Source organism: Passer domesticus, chromosome 4 (assembly GCF_036417665.1).
Source record: "Passer domesticus isolate bPasDom1 chromosome 4, bPasDom1.hap1, whole genome shotgun sequence".
Lineage (NCBI taxonomy): Eukaryota > Metazoa > Chordata > Aves > Passeriformes > Passeridae > Passer > Passer domesticus.
The window spans coordinates 47,013,338-47,032,980 of record NC_087477.1 but is presented as its reverse complement, the minus strand read 5'-3'; the positions used below and the strand labels follow the sequence as shown (position 1 = coordinate 47,032,980).

At 38.1% G+C, this 19,643-nt stretch overlaps 1 protein-coding gene across 1 annotated transcript in view; it reads right to left on the bottom strand.

Moving 5' to 3' along the window:
- Positions 1–19,643, bottom strand: part of LOC135299148 (uncharacterized) — a 475,254-nt gene that overhangs the window by 445,413 nt on the left and 10,198 nt on the right. Inside the window, exon 2 of the mRNA XM_064417695.1 lies at positions 18,307–18,426. Coding sequence (XP_064273765.1) covers positions 18,307–18,334 — 28 coding nt within the window. The 5' untranslated portion in view covers positions 18,335–18,426. The remainder of the gene's footprint in view (positions 1–18,306; positions 18,427–19,643) is intronic.

Sequence of the window (19,643 nt, the reverse complement as noted above, 5' to 3'; positions counted from 1 at the left end):
CAATATAGTAGATAATTGTCTTTGGTTTTTGTGATGACTGGCTGTAGAAATATTGGACATACTAATTATTGGCATTTTTAAACTGTTAGCTATTATATTTTTTCAGATGATTAAATTCTAGCCAGATCATGCAAGTTAAATTTTAAGAGGATTTCTTATATGAAATCTGCAATGAAATCCTGTCTGACAGTTTTTATGAGCTTTCTTTCAGAAATTCAAAACCATGGAAGCACACCTCTTTGAACCCAGATGAGGACATTACTAGAAACTAACAGTTTGTATTTTGTCTCCTCATGTTCGAACATGAATCTGGCATTCATCAAATTATTCAAATGTATGATAAAAAATATCCACATGCCAGGCACTAGAAAACCAGTGACCTGAAACAGAATGAAAAAAGAAGTAGAAAAAGGGATATGAAAGAAAAAGCAAATTTGCAGTTCAAAACCAATGAGTCATCAAGCCTAAACAGTGTATGTGAGAGTGCAGAAGCAGTTTATATATAATATTACTGAATTACCAGTGGGATTGTGCACTGCTATATTAAAAAAAAATAAATAAATTGTAAGGTGGCAAAATGCTATATCATGCCAAGTTACTTGAGTTTGCAGTGTCAGAGAATATTGCTGGAAAGTGCTAAAAGACCTCAGAGCATCATGATAGTATAATTGAGCACTTATTATGCACATTGAAGAGCATACACATTACAGAGAAATATGTTCACCCATTTGATAAGCCACCTGTGAAGTTTAATTGTATCCAAAGAAACCTGCATATTACTACAGAAAGCAAGATAAACTGCATTAAAAAAACCTGGAGACAATGCCTTTATGTTTATAAACAGTAAAGTCTTATCTGGTGTATTCTGTGCAGCACTGAACACCTACTCTCTAAAAATACGGATCAGAATGAGAAATGTCTGGCTATTGACAAAGAAAGATGATGGGATGTTTTAAGGATTTACATCAGAAAGGGGAATACTAAGTGACATCAAATATATAAGGCATATAATGAGTGGAACACTGAGCAGCTATTGTCTCTGACCTGTGACAGAATAAGGACATATACAATCAAACAAAAAGAAAGTAAGCACCCAGCTGATTAATTGTATTTTTACCCAAACAGAAATAAAACCAAGGAATTACTGCCAAAGGCTGCCAGATACCTACGAATGTGCCACTGTTAGACTGAAAATTTGCATTTTACCAAAGGTGGTAGTGTAAGACTGATAAGAATCTTAGAAAGGTCATTAAACTGGCAACTTTACAGACTTGGTCAACCTCTAAAGAGATCAGAATCCGCAGTACTGGAGTCTGCCAAGTTCTTACAACTTTCATTGAAGGACCAGGCGCTGTTCACCCATTTGATAAAGGCCGAACTGACATTGTGCCTAAATGTACAACTTGTATTCATTAGAGGAAAATCAAACTTGATTAACTCTCTGAAATTCTTAGATTTGTCTGTAAGAATTTATGGTCATGGTCTTGCATGGTCTTGCAGTTTGACCCAAGCACAGAAGCATAAAAGAAATGGAAGAGAAAAAACAGCCACCAAGCAAAGTATATGGGAGTTTAGAAGTTTTGGTCTGAAGAAAGGTCTAGTTTTGATGAAGGTCTGGTTTTGATGTACCACCAAGCCTAAAGGCTACAGGGTGAGCTTAATCAGCAATAAACATTCTTTACTACAAACACAGACAGTGGTCTGATAATAAGGTTGATCATATCTATTGTCTCAGTACTGCAGTTGAAACCAACACAGCTTTATTCCTGCAAACACTGAAGGATCAAGTTCTCAATAATTAAGTACAAATATAATTATGAGAGCACCTACATTAACAGGAGAGGCTGTGAAGTGTAGAAGATGCTTTTACATTGCAGCTGGCATTGTGGGATTATAAAGGAGAAGCATGGTCAAACTGAGAAGCTGTGTTTCCTTTCCTCCTGGACTAGTCCAATCTGCCAGCAACATTGCTTAAAGAATTATCACTCTCTGTTCTTCAGATCATTTGTGTTTTGGTTTGGAATGACCTAAAGAAGCCCAATGGAAAATACTTCAGAAGCACTGAAACTTTGAACATTAGTTTAATTCCCCGATGAAACTGATTGTAGTCATCAGTTTACAGTCACATCTATCTTGATGTGCTTGTGCACCTCCTTCCAGCTGGCTGCGTGTTTAGTTTGTTTTCCCAGTGGTTTTAGTGCTAATTAACAGAACACTGAATTTCTATGGCCTGTGAATTAATTTGATCTCTTCCCAGGTCTTCAATCAACCAGAACCACCTCTCTTTTAAACGAGGAAGAGACAGTAAACGAAAGACCTTCAGTGCTCAAGTGAAAAAAAAAAAAAAAAAAAAAACCGCAAAAACCAAACCCAAAATAAAAGCACCAAAATAATCCAACTCCAACACCATCTTCCTAGCAGCAGGCTGTAACTGGCAGCTTTAAGCTGCAAGAGTAAGTAGCACACATACCTGAGCCTATGCTCACACATTAGAAGGGCAATCTCTTCCAGTGAGGAAATATACTTCATCTTCAAACTCTCCAAGGATTGCTCCAAGCAAATTCTTATTTTAAATATTAAAAAACTAGCTTCTTGATACTATCTTTTGAAACAGCACTTAGTACCACCTGAAAAGGGTATGAGAGCAAGTCTCTACAACAGCATAAGAAGGGGAAGGAAGAAACAATCCTAAGGAAAAAAAAAAATCCCTCAGAGTAGAAAACTCCCTTACAGTAGAGCCATCAAAGAAGTGGTAGCAGAAAAAACTGGCAGGGAGAAAAGGAACTGACCCACCTACAAATGCAGAGCACTCATACTACTGTTAAACCAAGAAAATTAAGTACCAGCCACTGACTCATCAAGTCCTGTGGATTTTTAATTAAAAGGACTCATCAAGTGCTTTTAAATTTTTAGCACCTGTGGTGCTATGGGTCCTTGCTGGAGTCAGCCTTGAATTCCAGTGATGCAGGCAAGAGGGACACCCACTATGGGTACATCTTTGAGTATCTCTGTCACACTGGACACACTTCTTTACTTAAACACATGATGCTATTTAATACTTGAATTTCATTTTACCCTTTGCATTTGACTCTTTTCTTTTAATCACCGTTAATAAGGGCTAAGATGAGGGTTCTCATATTCTCCACATAAATGATCTCAACTCAAGTAGGCTGCAATCACCAACCAGTAAGGGAAAAGATCAGAAGAAAGAGAGAAGAAGAGGGCACAGTGCTTGGTGTTGGATCTATTCCAGAGGAATCCTCCTGACTCAGGTCATTCTCAATTAGTTTGAGAACTGCTCAGTGCAGCATAGAGAGGTCACAACAAAAGGCCAGGTGTAGATTTACAGGACACAGTAAGTTCCCTTCTTTAGAGGTATTTTCCATCCTTTTCACATTACATCTAGAAAATCAAGTTTTTTTCTTGTTACCTGGAACAGAAGGTACACTTTTGCACAAAGAGCATTTAACATGTGAAAGTTAGGAATTGTGCACCCCTGTGTCAAGCAGGGTCAGAATATTTAGTGACAATTAACAAAGCACACATGAAATCATACTGACAAAGATATTTTGTCTGTAATCAAAAACTAAAGTTTAACAGCAGAGTCTATTTTCTGCATTGTCATCAGAAGTTGAGTATGATTTTTTCCCATGTTTATATGATGACCAGTTTTCAAACTTAATTTCTTTAAAAATGTATTCTGAATTTGTGAAAATTCAACAATTTATGAAATGTGTTCTCAGTGTATCAGCCACTAAATACATAGATGCTATAACCTGCTATTTCATTAGGTACATCTTTCAAGACAGAAAGGAAAAGTGAACCTGACTGCAGAGCAGTAAGATGCATTCATGTAGAAATTGCTTTGTTCATGTGTCTCATCTTCTCACCTCAGGGAGTGACATCTTTGCAAAGACGGCTGCCATCACCCCTCCCATCTGCATCCTCTTTGATTCCCTGGAGACATGCCTGCCAGTTACAGCCTTTCCAGGAGAGGAGATATGCACTGGAATATGATCCCATGGTTTCACATAACAAATTTTATTGTTATCACCTTAGTATCAGACTAAGGAACCAGATATCTGGATGAGTTGATCTTACTCAGAGTACTGTGAAGATCAAACTAAGACTCCAGGAGAAATAATGAAGAACAGATGCACTCCATTAAACTATTTTTTATACTTTAAAAAAATAGCTATAAAGTCATGACAATCAGAACCCATTACAATCAAGAAACACACAAGATCTCCTTCCAAAAAGTAAAACATTTTTTCAAATTATTGATTTTCACATGTACTATAGATTTTCAGGTTTGAACTTGAATATTTTTTCTTATTTTGGATAACAAATTATTCAACTTATTTGGGATTGCTGATGTTGAAAAACTAGGTAATGGAATTCAAATAGCATCTTTCTAAAACTTTGAAACAGAATGAGATCAGTTATGAATATTCTGCTATCAGATCTCAGATTTATTTTTTATTATTCTTAACACCCACATTCTGTCATTGCTGGTTTTTCTACTTTTCTCTGCATCTACCCATGACTCATTTGTCACTTGCAAATCTGAAGCATTTAATTTTAGACATTTGTCTTCTGAGAATCAGTCATAAATACTCTAAGAGCTGACAGTCTTTTAAGACAAAAATGTCACCTCCCTCCAGAGATGTTGAGTGTTTCTCTCCATCCTCTTATCTTCCTATTCTTCCACTTATTTCTGCAGAGGTAGTCTTAATTCCCATCAGCCCCAATGAAGAATTAATTAGACAATTTAAAGGCTTAGCAAAGAATACCAGTTAACTAGGAGCAATGGATTCAAAATACTCATTTGGGCCATAGTAATGTATTTTCAGCAAATACTATTTTAAGAGAATTTGCACCTCCTGCAGTAGAAATGAATAAATGTCAGACCAAAGAGAAAATATAAAATCAATATTACCCAGTTTTATTTTTCTAGAAGTAGAAGAAGACTTTTCAGCAGGGATTAAATGCATATGATGACTACTCCAAACATTTGTATAATTTGTTTAAATATAATTTAAATTTTTCTATGTTGTTTTCTTTCCCCTGCTTTAAAATTGAGCTAGTGAATTCTTGTTTTGCTGCGATATCCAGGAAACAACCTGCTGGGATATCACAGCTATTGTGGAGCTCTGCCAAATGAGTGAGCCTACACAAACTGGCATGGGTCAAATGTTACAATATGAAACATTCTTGACACCTTTTAAAAAGGTACATTTTAATCATATTGCTCAAGACAAATTGCACATGGGATTTCTTTTACTGCATATAAAGGTGGTCAGGCTGGGCCTGTCTAGAAGAAAGAGAACTCAATGAAAACCAAGCCCAAATCCTATTCATCCTCACAGAATCATCTAGGTTGGAAAAGACCTTTGAGGTCATCAAGTCCAACTTATGATCTAACACTACCTTGTCAACTAGACCACAACAGTGACTGCCACATCCAGTTTTTTCTTCAACACTTCCAGGGATCATGACTCCACCATCTCCCTGTGGAGCCCATTCCAATGCCCAATCACTCTTTCTTGAAGAACTTCTACCTAAGGCCCAGCCAAAACCTCCCATGGTGCAGGTCAAGACTGTGTCCTCTTGTCCTGTCACTGGGTGCCTGGGAGAAGAGACTGACCCCCTCTCCCTGTCCAGCTACTACCTCCTTTTAGGTAATTGTAGTGTGATAAGGTCTCTCCTGAGCCTCCTACAGGCTAAACAACCCCAGCTCCCTCAGCTGCTCCTCACAGGACTTGTGCTCCAGACCCTTGACCAGCTTCATTGCCCTTCTCTGGACACATTCCAGCACCTCAATGTCCTTCCAAAGTTTTGGGGCCCAGAAATGGACACAGTACTCAAGGTGTGGCCTGACCAGTGCTGAGTACAGGGGAAGAATCCCTGCCCTGCTCCTGCTGGCCACCCTATTGCTGGTAGAGGCCAGCATACCATTGGCCTTCTAGGCCATGTGGACACCCTGCAGGCTCGTGTTCAGTCGCTGTCAACCAGCACCCACTCCCTTTCTGCCTGACCGCTGTCCAGCCACTCCATCCCCAGCCTGCAGTGCTTCATGGGGTTATTGTGACCAAAGTGAAGGACTTGGCACTTGATCTGTTAAACCTCATAGTGTTGGATTAGGCTCATCTATCCAGCCTGTCCAGGTCCCTCTGCAGAGCACTCCTCCAACAGATCAACACTTACACACAACTTGGTGTTATCTGCAAATCTGCTACTGGTAAACTCGAACCCTTCATCCAGATCATCAATAAACTAGCACATCACAGATTATCCCATCTGATATTATATACACAGATTTTTCTTAAGAAAGCATCAGTGCCTCCACAATTTTACTTAATAATTAAGTAATAACAATGCTTTGAGACCATAAGAAAACTTGTTTCAAATGGATTACTTTAGAAAAATGTACATCTTGAGGGCCATGGAAGACAATAGAGAAAAAAATTACATGTGAGAAAATGACAGAGTGGCATCAAAGTGCATTTGTTGAGGTGTTTTCCACTATTCCCAGATAGCTACTGAAGATACTGAATTCAAAGTGTTGATAAAGGAAGACAGAGAGACACAAAAAAAGTGGGAACAAGGGAATATGGGAAAAGCCAACTGTGGGCCTATGCAGGAGTATGTAAACAAGCAAAAGAACTCAAGACAACAGGAATGAAATGCCATTAATGAGGGTTAAACAAAATTCAGAAAGAACGGTGAGGATGGAGAGATTGGGAATGTCAGCAATTTGCCCTTTATGTTGAGAGTAGTGAGAATGCACAGGGCTCTAGAGACGGACATGAGCCAGCAGGCAATTTTCACATTAGGACTGGTGGGCAGACCATCATGGGTGACAATGCAGTGGGCCTCTGCTACAGCCATCTTGTTCAAGAAGTAGATGAGGTGTTCTTAATATAACTGGATGTTAGCCCATGTGAAATCTATGAGCTTCTCAGAGGTCCTGGGTGTGTAAGATCTTGCAACCAGAGTACACTGATACTTCCATTTGAGTCATAGTGACTACATTAAAGTTATAAAAGTGATGACTACCAAGTATAAAAATAGGCCTTTTGTTCTTGCACAGTAGTCAGGTACACTAAAGGCAGACTCAGACCTGCTCCAAAAGTCTTTGCAGCCTCATGGGTATCTTTCCACTCACTCCAGCAAGAGATGAATAATAAATATTGCACCAAAGATGTGCAAGGTAGGCACATCTTGCAATATATTCATAACAGTGACATTTGACTGATCTGCAATGGGCCATGAGTCATGTACTGCTAGATGTAACAGTCTGACAACAAAAAATGCTGCACACATAATAAGGAGAGGGAGGTGGGATAGGAATGCTGTGCAGGGTAACTGAAAGTTATGTGCCTACAAAAGCCACAGAAACTAAAAGACTATCTGGCCATAAATGCACTCGAAGGTCTGAAAGCAGTGACATTTTAAAGACTCAATAAATCAAGAAAGCAGGAATTGCCCACCCAGCCACTTGAGATAGTTATGTGATGCCTAACTCTTCTAAAGTTAAGAAATGACGGCCTGATAAAAGCGTCTTGTTTTGCAATGGATTTGAGTATTATCTATAAGTTTGCAAAGTACAGTCCCAAACAGATTCAATTCTCTGCTGCCCATGGCCAAGCTCAGCTCTGTAACAGCTCCTTAACCACAGACTCATAAATGTAATCATTAAACAAAAGCTTTTTATTTACCAGAGTTAAACTACTCTGCCTCAGATTTCTTTTTAATATTTCAGAGATTGATTCAACCCATGATTCCAACATTCATGAGCAACATCCCTTTGTCCACTGGAACAGAAGCTGAATCCAAGTTTTTCTATCTTTCTGTAGTCAGTTAGAGCAGTGTACAGTAAGGTCTGGTTGCTCCCTAAGGCATGGCAAGGTGGAAGCCAAGCATGATGTCCAGCCAGCAGATCAGGTGTCTTGCCAGCAAAGGCCCAGCCCCACAGGAGAGCCCCAGAGATGGCAGCCAAACTCAACCAAGAGTGCAGATCCTCAGGAAAATTCCTGGTGATGAGGCAGGTCTGAGGTCAAGCCATGAAAGTAGCCTTCAGTTAGGGTCTTGGTCAGCAGAGTCCATGGCCAGGAAGGGCTGTGGCTGAGCTAGAAACCAGCAGTCTCTGATACAGCTCAGACAGGGACTGAAGGCCTGGACTAAGCTGAAATCAGACTCCCTGGCTCATAGACAGAGGTGTAGACAGAGGCCCAACAGGAGGTTGTCAGGACAATTAAGGTCTAGTAGGGCCCTGATCATAGAATCATAGAATGTTCTGAGCTGGAAGGGACCTTTAAAGATCACTGAAGTCCAAGATCCTGTTAAGATCCTTCACCAGCAGTAATCAATTGAATGATTCCACATGCAGTTAAGAATTGTATGCAGTGAACATAGATTAATACCTGCTGGAAACTTTTTGGTCAAAGGATTAAAAATTATCAGTATCATTTCAGTTTTCATTTAGCAATGACAGATGTGGGACCAGCTTTGTGACTATTATGAAGTAGGAAGGCAGCTGCAACACAATTTATGTTTTACAAAGGTTGTTTTCTTCTGTTTTTTTTTTTTGGTGGGGGTATGTATTATAAAACTCTATAAAACATTATGAGCCACTACACATGAGAGAATTGCATGTTTTACAATGACTGCCTCTTATATGCTTAAAGGAAATCTTGAATATGTATCAATTTTTATTTTGCTACTTCAGTTGTTCAAATATAAATGCTCCATAAACTGCTGACCCTGTTAAAATCAATGATGATCATTGTAATTCCTATTTTTTAGAATTAGGTTTTCAGTTTTCCATTCCTCAATACTTTACTGAAAATCAATGGTGAAAATACGCAACTCTTTCTACATTGACATCTGGCTCAAAGTTTCATTAAAATATTGTTAAAATATTTTGGACAGATGGATTAACTGAGACCAAACATTACCCCATATAAATTAACCCTACAAATATAATGAAAGCTCTCTTTCACACGTGCTACTATAAAGCTTTTGTTAATAAGATTTCCCCTTCTTGGACACTCAAAATGAAGTATTGTTCATTACCATGTGGCTCACATTAAATACAAGGAAACAAACAAAAACACAGTAAGTCTTTGACATTTCAATGACTGTGGTTCAGCTACTCCTACCAGAAGCTGCTCTATTAGCTAATTACACTTACTGGTAAAAACATTCATTTCAGCTCCTGCCTTTTTCTGCTAACTTTGGGTTCAGATCTTGGTGCTGGAAAAGGTTATATGTATTATCAATAGCCCTTAAAGCCCTCATCTGAGATGAGAGCCCCTTTGGCATTCCATAATTAGAATACAAAAGAAAGTTTTTGAATAAGATCGCTTACACAAGACAGAAACAGAGAAATGCTAAAAGTGAATGGACATCAGAGCATCTCCATTTTAGGATATGCAATTTTCTTTCATGGGGGAAAAGGCTTTTATAGGATCCATGCTGGTGGTCTAGCTGGCTCTAAGGGCCAGTCAATAAAATTTTGCACAAGCACAAGCTTCCCATTAAATTTGGGTGTGTTACTGATCGATACCAGCTCCTACTGCTACCAGAAGCATTTGCAGGTTTGCAGTAGTTCATAGGATCTTCTCTCCATCTCCATTTGAAAAGCACAGATTTGCTATTGAATATAGATGAGACAGAAAACATCTTTTCAGTACAGTATTGTGTTAAATGTAAATTAGTTCCCTTTAGAAGGAGAGACAGTGATCAGACTTAAGAATCACCATCTGACTGAAGATGATACTGGCTGACACAGAGAGTAATTAATTTACGTATATGAAAGTTAAGTGAAAGACTAATGCATATGGTAAGAACCAAGACACCATTGGATAATTGCCTACCACGATGTCAGGGTAATACTTTCTACCAGAAGAGATGTCCAGTGAAAAGACAACGAACCCACAAAGTAAAGTTATTATCTAAGTATGAACATTCTCCTGAGATCAGGCCAACCATGGATGGCACCTTTGCTTGTAGTCAGTCTCATATTGTATGGAGGGAAAATAATAAATCTTTGTGAGTGGACAAACTGAGCTTGAGCATCATGGACTTAACAGCAACATACCACAGACACAAGAAATGGAGTACCATCAAAATATTTCTTACACTAAAACACTATTAAAAGATAATATTTTAAGGCCCTAGGTGATCACACATAAATATTTGAAAAGATTACAGATTCTAAAAGAAAAAATACAAAGCCATGCAACACAATGATTTTCCAGTGTTGAGAAAACAAGGAGTAGATGTCATGTGAATCTGACAGTGATGAAGACAGCTGCACAGACATGAGGCTGGGGCTCCTAGAGGCTCAGACTCTGGGTAATACACCAACAATTCCAATGTGGAAGTCTGCCCCCATCATTCTCTGTACTCACATATTCACACTGATAGATACACACAGAGAGAAAAGGATCTATTAACTGTCTCCTTAGTCTCTACCAAAACATGATTTTGCCTCATTTTTTTCCCTAAATAACTTTCAGAATTTTAAAGAAAACCAATGGAACTGGAAAAGATTATATCCGTACTTCAGAAAGATATTGAAAAGATAAGCATACACCTCCAAGGAACACAATTACTTTCAGCACTGATCTGCTCTGCATGGAATATTACTTGGACATGGTGAAGAAAAGCACAAGAAATGCAAGGTAAGTAAGAAATGGCCTCAAGAGAACATAGTGATATGTAAAGTAGAACTATGCATTTGAGGGGCAAGTCTTAAAGGAGATCTTCAAGGATCCATTTGAGGATGAATCTTTTCTTAATATTTTCACTGATGACCTGGACACAAAAAATTACATGCATTAATTACTCTTTGCTGATGTAAAACTGTAAAGCAGTAACGGTCTTGGCTGAGGACCAGAATATCATACACAAAGAGCTCTATGACCCTGAGGACTGAAGTAATAGAAACTGGATTAAATTTTAATACCACAAAATACAGTGTCATGCACTTGAGGGCTGCTATGAAATATAGACAACTGGAGGCAGTATAGAAAAAAGATGGCCATCATAGGATACCCAAGACACCCATTTGATACAGCTTTGAAAAAGACAACTGAAATCATATGATGCATACGGAAAACTATTTCCAGCAAAGAAAAGAAAATATAAATGCTATTGTATAAAGCACTTTTAGTGTTGGCAGCAAAATGCAGTCTATACTTCTGAACGTCTATGTTAAAAAAGATACAAACTGGATCAGGTGCAGAGAATTGTTCAAAGATAATCAAAGGAATAGAGACAGCTTCTCTGTCTACCAAAGGAAGACTTAGAGACACTGACATACACTGGGAAAAATAAAATTAAAATACCACATATGCACTGGGTTTGCAGGGCAAGATTTTAATAGTGGTAGGGCTACAAGGGTTGCTCCTGTGACAGTCTTCCAGCAGCCTTCTCCATGTCCAACACAGCCAAGACCAGCCAATTCCAAGACAGGCCACTGGCCAAGGCTGAGCCTGTCTGCAATGGTAGTAGCAGATATGGGGTAACAGATTTAAGAAGGGAAGAAAACAATTCTGCAGAAAAAACAGCAGCCAGAGAGAGCAACAGCTCTGCAGACACCAAGGTCAGTAGAGAAGGAGGGGATGGAAGTGCTGCAGGTGCCAGACCTGAGGTTCTTCTGCAACCAGTGATGAAGAGCATGGTGAGGCAGCTGGGCCCCAAAAACTCATGGAGGTCCATGGTGGAGCAAAGATCCACTTGCAAGACCGTGCAAAACTCCACATCAGAGCAAGGGGATGCCCAAAGAAGGCTGTGGTCCCTTGGGAAGCAGGCTTCTGTCAGACCTGTGGACTCATGGAGAGAGGAGGCCACCCTGAAGCAGTTTTGCTCAGAGGACGTGCAACCCTGTGGGCGACCCACGCTGGAGCAGTCTTCTCCTGAAGGACTGCACCCTGTGGAAGAGATTAATATTGGAGAAGTTCACAAAGTCCATGGGAAGAACTCACATTGGAGATGATCAAGGAGGGTCTTCTCCTAGGAGGGATCTCACATCAGTAGAGGGAAAAAATGTGAGGAATAACCACACCTCCCATTTCCTTGTCCCCCTGCACTGTTTTGGGGGGAGAAGTAAAAAAAAATGAGGAGCAGAGGCAAGCCCAAGAAGACAGGTGAGGTTCAGGAGAGTTGTTTTAAGATTTAGTAAGATTTCTCATTATTCTACCCTGATTTTTTTTTTGGCAATAAATTAATTTCCCTAGGTAGAGTCTGTTTAGCCTTCGACATAAGTAGGCTGATCTCTCCCTGCCCTTATCTTGACCCATGAGCTTTTCATTATATTTTCTCTCCCTGTCCAGCTGATGAGAGGAGTGGTAGAACCCTTTGGTGGGTACCTGGCATCCAGTCAGTCAATCCACTGCAACATCAAATAGCAAAGCACCAGCAAGGAGAAGTTAATCTAGGCTAAAGCATACTGGCAAAAGGACAAATGGATTAATAATGGCCACAAATACTGAGGCCAGAATTAGGAAGAGGCTCCTCATTTAATCAGTAAAATGCATTTTTGCAAGAGCCTTCCAACAAAAGTAGTGAGCACTAGAAATATCACTGACTTCAAAATGCATCTTAAGTTGTCCATGTAAGGGACTCTAATATGTTCTATGATATGATTTCTGAAAACAGCTGAAGGCTAAACCTAGTGACACAGAGATCATTTCACTCCTCTTCCTATTTTCCTATGACCATTCAACAATTAATCCATACCTATGCACATGCTCCACCTTACAGGAGAGATTATGGACTATGCTTGTCATCATAGCTGGTGTAGCCATGAAAGAAACACCTGTGTTGTTCTTACAAATTCACTTGACTGGTCAACTAAGTGAGGTAAAGGGGTACCTCTCACCAGATGACATTTAACACTTGTTTCTTCCCCCAACCAGAAGTCACAGCCTGTTTCAAATCACCTTACTGAACGAACACACATATATTCCAACAATTACCATTTTCTATAGCTTGGTGACAAAAAACAAAATTACAGGAACACTTTGAAATAAGTAAGTTTTGTGTGAAGGCAAATTTTTTCTAGCTCTGAACTTAGTTCACTGCAAATTCACTGCATCAAGCTAGATGACACAAAAAATGCTATCCCAACATTAACAATCCATAATGACAACAAAATTAAATTACCGTCTTTGTAAATTGAAAGGTCATTTGCAAGGTTTCACTAGCACCTTTTACGATCTTTACTGATGAAAATAATCCAGCCTTTTCAACATCAGGAAAGAGGGAATGAAAACGCAAATGAAATTAGTCTAATGTATTGCCAGAATATTCTTTACAAATAAAATTATGTCAGTTTCACTTTTTTTTATTAAAAATAAAAATCAGCTACTTGAGGAACATGCTTTCTTACAGATAACCTGTTACAGATGCAGAATACATTTTTATTAATCTAAACCTGTTCTGGCCTTTGTGGTTCTGCCTCTATCATGGGATCTGAGAGCATCTGTTATTTCCTGGGTACAAGTGCATGTGCCTGGGTCCACACCACCATAAGCATTATTCATTTTGTGTGCATTGTTTCCAAGGAGGAAGACATTTAAAGGAATGGTCTGGAGGACAATCACAGAATACTCCTCTTTCTCTTGGCACCAGAAACCTAAATGTGCTTAACCTGGCCTTCCAATTCAAGGACTATTTCCTAACCATGGGAAACTTAGAGAATCAATGTTTGCAAATTGTGGATTACTATACTGCTACTTCTAACTCAGAAATATAAAATTCCTGTCATATGCATTATTGCGCACATACACACACGCATATATAAATACACACACAAACATATATATAATTCAAGGTAATGCTAAAATAATTTTATTGATGTATTGTGGAAGCGAATTCAGAGAACTTTTGAATTACTGCCTTCATATTGCTATATTATAGGATAAAAGGAACACAAATATTTTTAGTCACAGTAAAAAGATTATAAGAATACAAGTCTGAAAAGTATCACTCCCCAAGACATACCAATAACCCAAATATCTAAAACTGGTGGGTTCTAAGAGCTACTAACACTATCAAAGTCTAAAAAAAGGAATTCATCAGTACAGAGTTGCTGACACTTAGTATTCAGGGTGAGAAACCAAGTACCTATGAAATGCCAGTTACACTGTGAGCCACCATATAGCAGAAAGGAATGAGGAGAGTGGCAACACTATGTTACCAACAGATTCTAAAAGAATTTCATAGGCTGCTTTCAGATGACTGAATATAAATGGGCAAAGGCCATTCATATCAGAGATCCAAAGGCACTTGGACTGATCAAATAATTTATTTCATATGCTGGTAGCTACAGAATCTGGTTTGCAGACAGAAAAGGACATTATCATATGGATCTTGACACTGTAAATGTAATCAAGGATTGAAAGGAAAATGGGAAGAAGCTCTAGAAAAAATGAAGTTAAAAGTGCAATTTTACCTCCTGTTATTGTAACAACAAAAATTCGCATCAGACTTTTAACCTTGCATAAGATTTATTTCCCAGCTGGTATGCACCAGGTGTGTTGCAACAGCACAGTCCATGGGAAGAAGACCTGACTGCTGGCATACAAGAAAATCCAGCAAGATGATTTTTACTACAAATGGAGTCAACATTTATTTCTACAATTCAGAAGTGGTAAGGACTGGCACAAAACAGATAAACAGCAATAGATGCATCTATTTCCCCCAGCTACTCTACTTTTTGGGAAGTATTTAGCTTAATAATTCATGACTATTCATCAGTTCCTTAGATATCGACTAAAGCTTAGAATATCCATAATTTATCCATATTACCTCAGATAATCAAAGTGTCAAAGCCTAAGGCTACATTGCTAACAATTTCCATTGGCAATATTGAATTCAGGGACCACCATAAAGTTACTGCTGCAGAAAGAATAAAATTTTAGCACAGCTTTTTTTGGATATTGACAGTGACAGAATCTTTAACTGTACATCATAATTCAGAGCTACTCTAGTAGTATGAATTTAATTTAGCAAAAGCTAGCCTCTGTGAGATGAATATCATATTTCAAATATGAAAACATATCATATTTTAAAACTGAACAAAGTCACAGCTTTCTTACTGATAGGGAGTTCAACAAATATGAAGTAAGCTGTATCACTCCTTGAGACATGTTTCTTTAGCATCAACTCCCACAGAATACTCCTGCAGGGCTTCCTCATTCCTGTATCTAACTCCATAAGCCAAAAGGACATCCCTTCCCAGAATCGTGGTCACCAAAAGCTAAGACAGGAATTAGAAAGTGTTGGAGAGCCTGAATAAAATTTGAATTTATGCAAATTCTATTCAGTTACCATATGCTAGAAGAGAGCCATGTGAATTTTTACAAACACAATCAAATTTTGCAAGACAGAAGTAAACAAGAGAGATCTCCTCTACACAAATACTGATGGAAGACACAAATACATAAATCTTTTGGACAAATAAACTATGAACATTCTTTTACATTCCCAGCCCATCACAAGTTTTTTTTGAACACACGGTAAAGATAACATAGGTAATATAAAATCCTGATGTGTATAAGACAGCAACAGATTTCCTGCAATAAAATTACAGGCTACAGTCTAGGACTTACCAATATGAAAAACATTTTAAGCAGTTTTTTCTTATCACCCAAATAATTTTGACCTGGTTTATGCAGAAGTGTCACAACTGCAATGCTTATAATGTAAACTCAAATTACATGTTTTGTTCATTCTCTCCCAACACTCATAAAAATGATAATTCCTTCCCAGTTTGTAAATAGATATAAAATTGTCTCAGGCCAACATTGTACATAGTACTGTTTTGGGAAAAAATCATAAGGATATCCCCTACTTTTTTTTTAATTGTTGAAGGTTAAAAATACAATAGTGAATACAAGTAAAAGGTTAAAAATACCATAATGAATACAGATGGAACAACATTCCAAAAGGACAGAGTCTCCTTAAGACATGCAAACCAGTGCAGGATTTGTGGTAGAAATAGCAGTATAGGTTTCCACAGTAATGATTCAGTCATTATATGACTGCTACTCTGTTCACATTAGTGAATTATGCTGCAGTTAGAATCATTCGGTGGCTGGATCTATCTTGGGGGACATTTATTTCATGGCAGGGCTATTACCACAATTTATATAGAAGACATACCTGCTTTTAGCTCATTCAGATAGCAAAGCAGTCTTTAAACAGGTTTGTAACCTGAAACAATCATCCATTCTAACACCTACACCTTTCATGTGCAGGACTAAATACTGTAGTGAACTGCTAGTTTTAATGTTCTGATGAGACTAATAAGATACCACCTCACAAGCTCTAACTGGTTTGTCCTCTAAGGGGCATGTATTTGAGTAAGGATAGCAAAAAAATTACTCTATATTGATCCTGAGTTAAGGCTAAACAGCAGGAATCCAATCAATTTGTAGGTGAAGTCAAGACTTTCATTTAATTATGTAAGTATCTAGGGGTCTTACAGATGCTTTAGACACCCTGTTAGACTACTTGTTCTCTTCAGAGATACAACACATCTGTACACAGACCAACGTTCTCAAAGGAGGAACAACTTGGCTACATTTGTGGTTGCAGAGTTACCTTACACTCAACCATCACAGAGATTGTTTCATGAATCTTTTACTCCCTGCAGAAATATTACTTACAGAAGCAAATGCAGACTCTCTCCTTGCTCTTCCTCAGCACCTGTGCAAAAATGATCCTCCACTCCATTATTTTCTGTTCGTACATGATTTTTTTCTATTCAGTAAATATCTCTTTAAAGGAATATTATTTAGGGAGTCTAACAGAGTACCAACCACTTGAACTGGATCCACTGATTTGCCTCATGCATGCAAATATTTGACCAAAATTGTGTAACCATTAGTTTTGAAAACCCAATAGCAAAGTCCCTTTTTTTGGAAGCCCTATATATTTTCAGTATTTTTGCTTTCAGAGGAAGGACATATTTACCAGGGGGCACATAAAGGAGCTACAGCTCCTGCTCGACCCCATTTGCTCTGCACAGATTGATGTGCTCTCCATGTCATATTACAGAGGATGTGTTATGCTGTTCAACAGCACCCTTATTCACATCCTGACTGCATCCAGTCCTGCTGTATAGCAGTACTGTGTGAACAGATTGCTTTCATGACAGTTTTGAGACTCAGAGGGAGTTGGTTTGAACTGCAATTTTATTTTTAATCATCCTACAAGGGATGTCTACAATCTAAGACACAACTATCTCCAACATGATGCCAATGTAAATAAGTGGATGCTTCTGAATGGTTACCTTATATAGCTTTAAAGGGCAAGCCATGATCCTGGAGAGATTCAGAGTCCTAGTACCCAGTTTGAAAAAAAAAAAAAAGCTTTTTTTTTTTTAGTTCCCATCTTCTTTTTCTTGTAGTAACTACATAAAAACATGATGAATTCGGCAAACTGCTCCAAAAACTATCTGGAAGTATCCACGTTCAACTTTAATTCTGGATTCCTGGATTACCAGAGTAGTATGACTCAGAGGACTGGATAAGCTTCCCAATCATCTGTTTCACAAAAGTACTTCAAGTACTTTTTAAACATTTGCAACTACAATTGTGTGATTATTTTAGCCCTTTGCACTTGCACTGTGAAATGCTCAAATTAAACAAGACCAATTAAGCACATTCTTTTTGTACAGGATGGCACTTATCTCAAGTGGTGTAATTGGCACTTTGGTTATGTGTACACTGTGTAATGCAGTGCAATACAGATCTCATCCAGCCTCACAGGAAAGAACACAATCATGGTAATTACAACAAGAGTGCAACAATGTGGAAGGGAGGAGAACTTTGAGCAAAATTAACTTCTGAAACAAAAGCTTCTTTAGCATCCACACTTGGGCTCCTCTAAACAGCCTTAGAATATTTTTACCAGCGGATAAATCAGAGTGCCATCCAGTAATTGTCTTTGATAGACAAGAAAAAAAAAGTCTGTATCTCATTACTGGATCCTACTACAGCAGATTCATTTTAATCAACCTATTCTAGTCTCCTCTACTGGAGAGAAACCCACATCTTCCAGAATAAATGGCCACCTGATTACACAGTCTCTACAGCCTTATAGACCTAATAACTACCTGAAAATAACATGTAGTTATTATCCTATCAAGGTTTCCATGACAACTTTTTTTGGTCACAGTGGCCACCAAGTAAAGCCATTCATTTAAATGAACACATTTTGGTTCAAAGCGAGATGCAATGAACTTTCATTTTCCATCTTATTCTGTCTATTCTGGAGGATACTCACAAGGGATTCCCAACTTCTTTAGCCACATGTTGTATTCTCCACTGGATTAAGGCTTCTACAAAGTGAAATCCAGTTTTCACTTGTGGAACAGTTCAGTAAAGTCCAAAGATATTGTCAGGACTGAATGGGAGAGAGGAAATAAATTAATTGTGAGGAAATAAGATCACATGCACCAACTACATGTATATAATATAAGTAGTGCCAGATACCAGGTAAAAAAAAAAACCCAAACACATCTTTTTTTGAAAAAGCACACTGACTCATTCACCAGCTGTGCTGCATCCCTCTTGAGGCAATACCATCCTGGAAAAGGATTTCTGAGAAATGCAAGGAGTTAGCAACTAGCTACAAATTGCTTAATTAATAAAGAACCAAATTATTACATTAACAAATCTTGTGATTATAGACTGATTTAAGCACTGCTGATAAGTATTATTTTTAGTCAGCAATGCAGCTATATCATACAGTATTTAATTTGCATTAGAAAAAATGAAATTATGAAACTGTAAGAGGTTAATGATTTTTCTGATTTATGGAAATTTAACTGCTTGCCTCCTGTTACTGTTAGCAGCCATGTGGCTAAATCATCTTTCCATATTTTAAAGAAACAAAAATAGAGGTTTTTAAAAATTATTTCAATTCTTAATATCTCTCATGACAAAACTCTCCATTTTGTTGACATCTTGACATCTTGGGTTTTGTCTCAAACTACAAAAAACACTTGGTTACCAATATCAGGTTATAATGAGTGCCATCAGCTGTAGGATGATGACAAAGGTCCTTTGTGCTTTGTATCTGTTTCCAGGTGTATGTACACACTATATTAATTGCCTTCTTCAAATTATTTTTATGCTGATTCATTTGATTTATTCTGGATTTTTAAATATTTTCCCCCAAAAATGAAGCAAAATCAAAAACTATTTTACATAGAATGTTAAGTGTTGCAAAGATATACTTTCAGGGGGAAGTTGAAAGGAAGGAAAAACATATCAGTCATATCACAAAGCAAAGCTAAGATGTTAATGGTGTGAATATGAGAGAAGACAATGGCAAAATTAAATGATAGCTTGTTAAAAGTACAGATCAAATTTTATATTATTTTCTTATGACTCCAGCAAATGGTCACCTTTCACATAACTGACTGAGCATGGAGCCTGCTTTCCACTGGATTCTCTGCCTGCCCTATGGGATGCTCTGTTGAGCGCACCCTCAGCAAATGCGCTTGCGACACCAAGCTGTGTGCTGCAGTTAACAGGCTGGAGGGAAGGGATGCTTTCCAGAGGGACCTTGAACAGGCTTGAAAGGTGGGCCTGGGAGAGCCCCACAAAGTCCAGCAG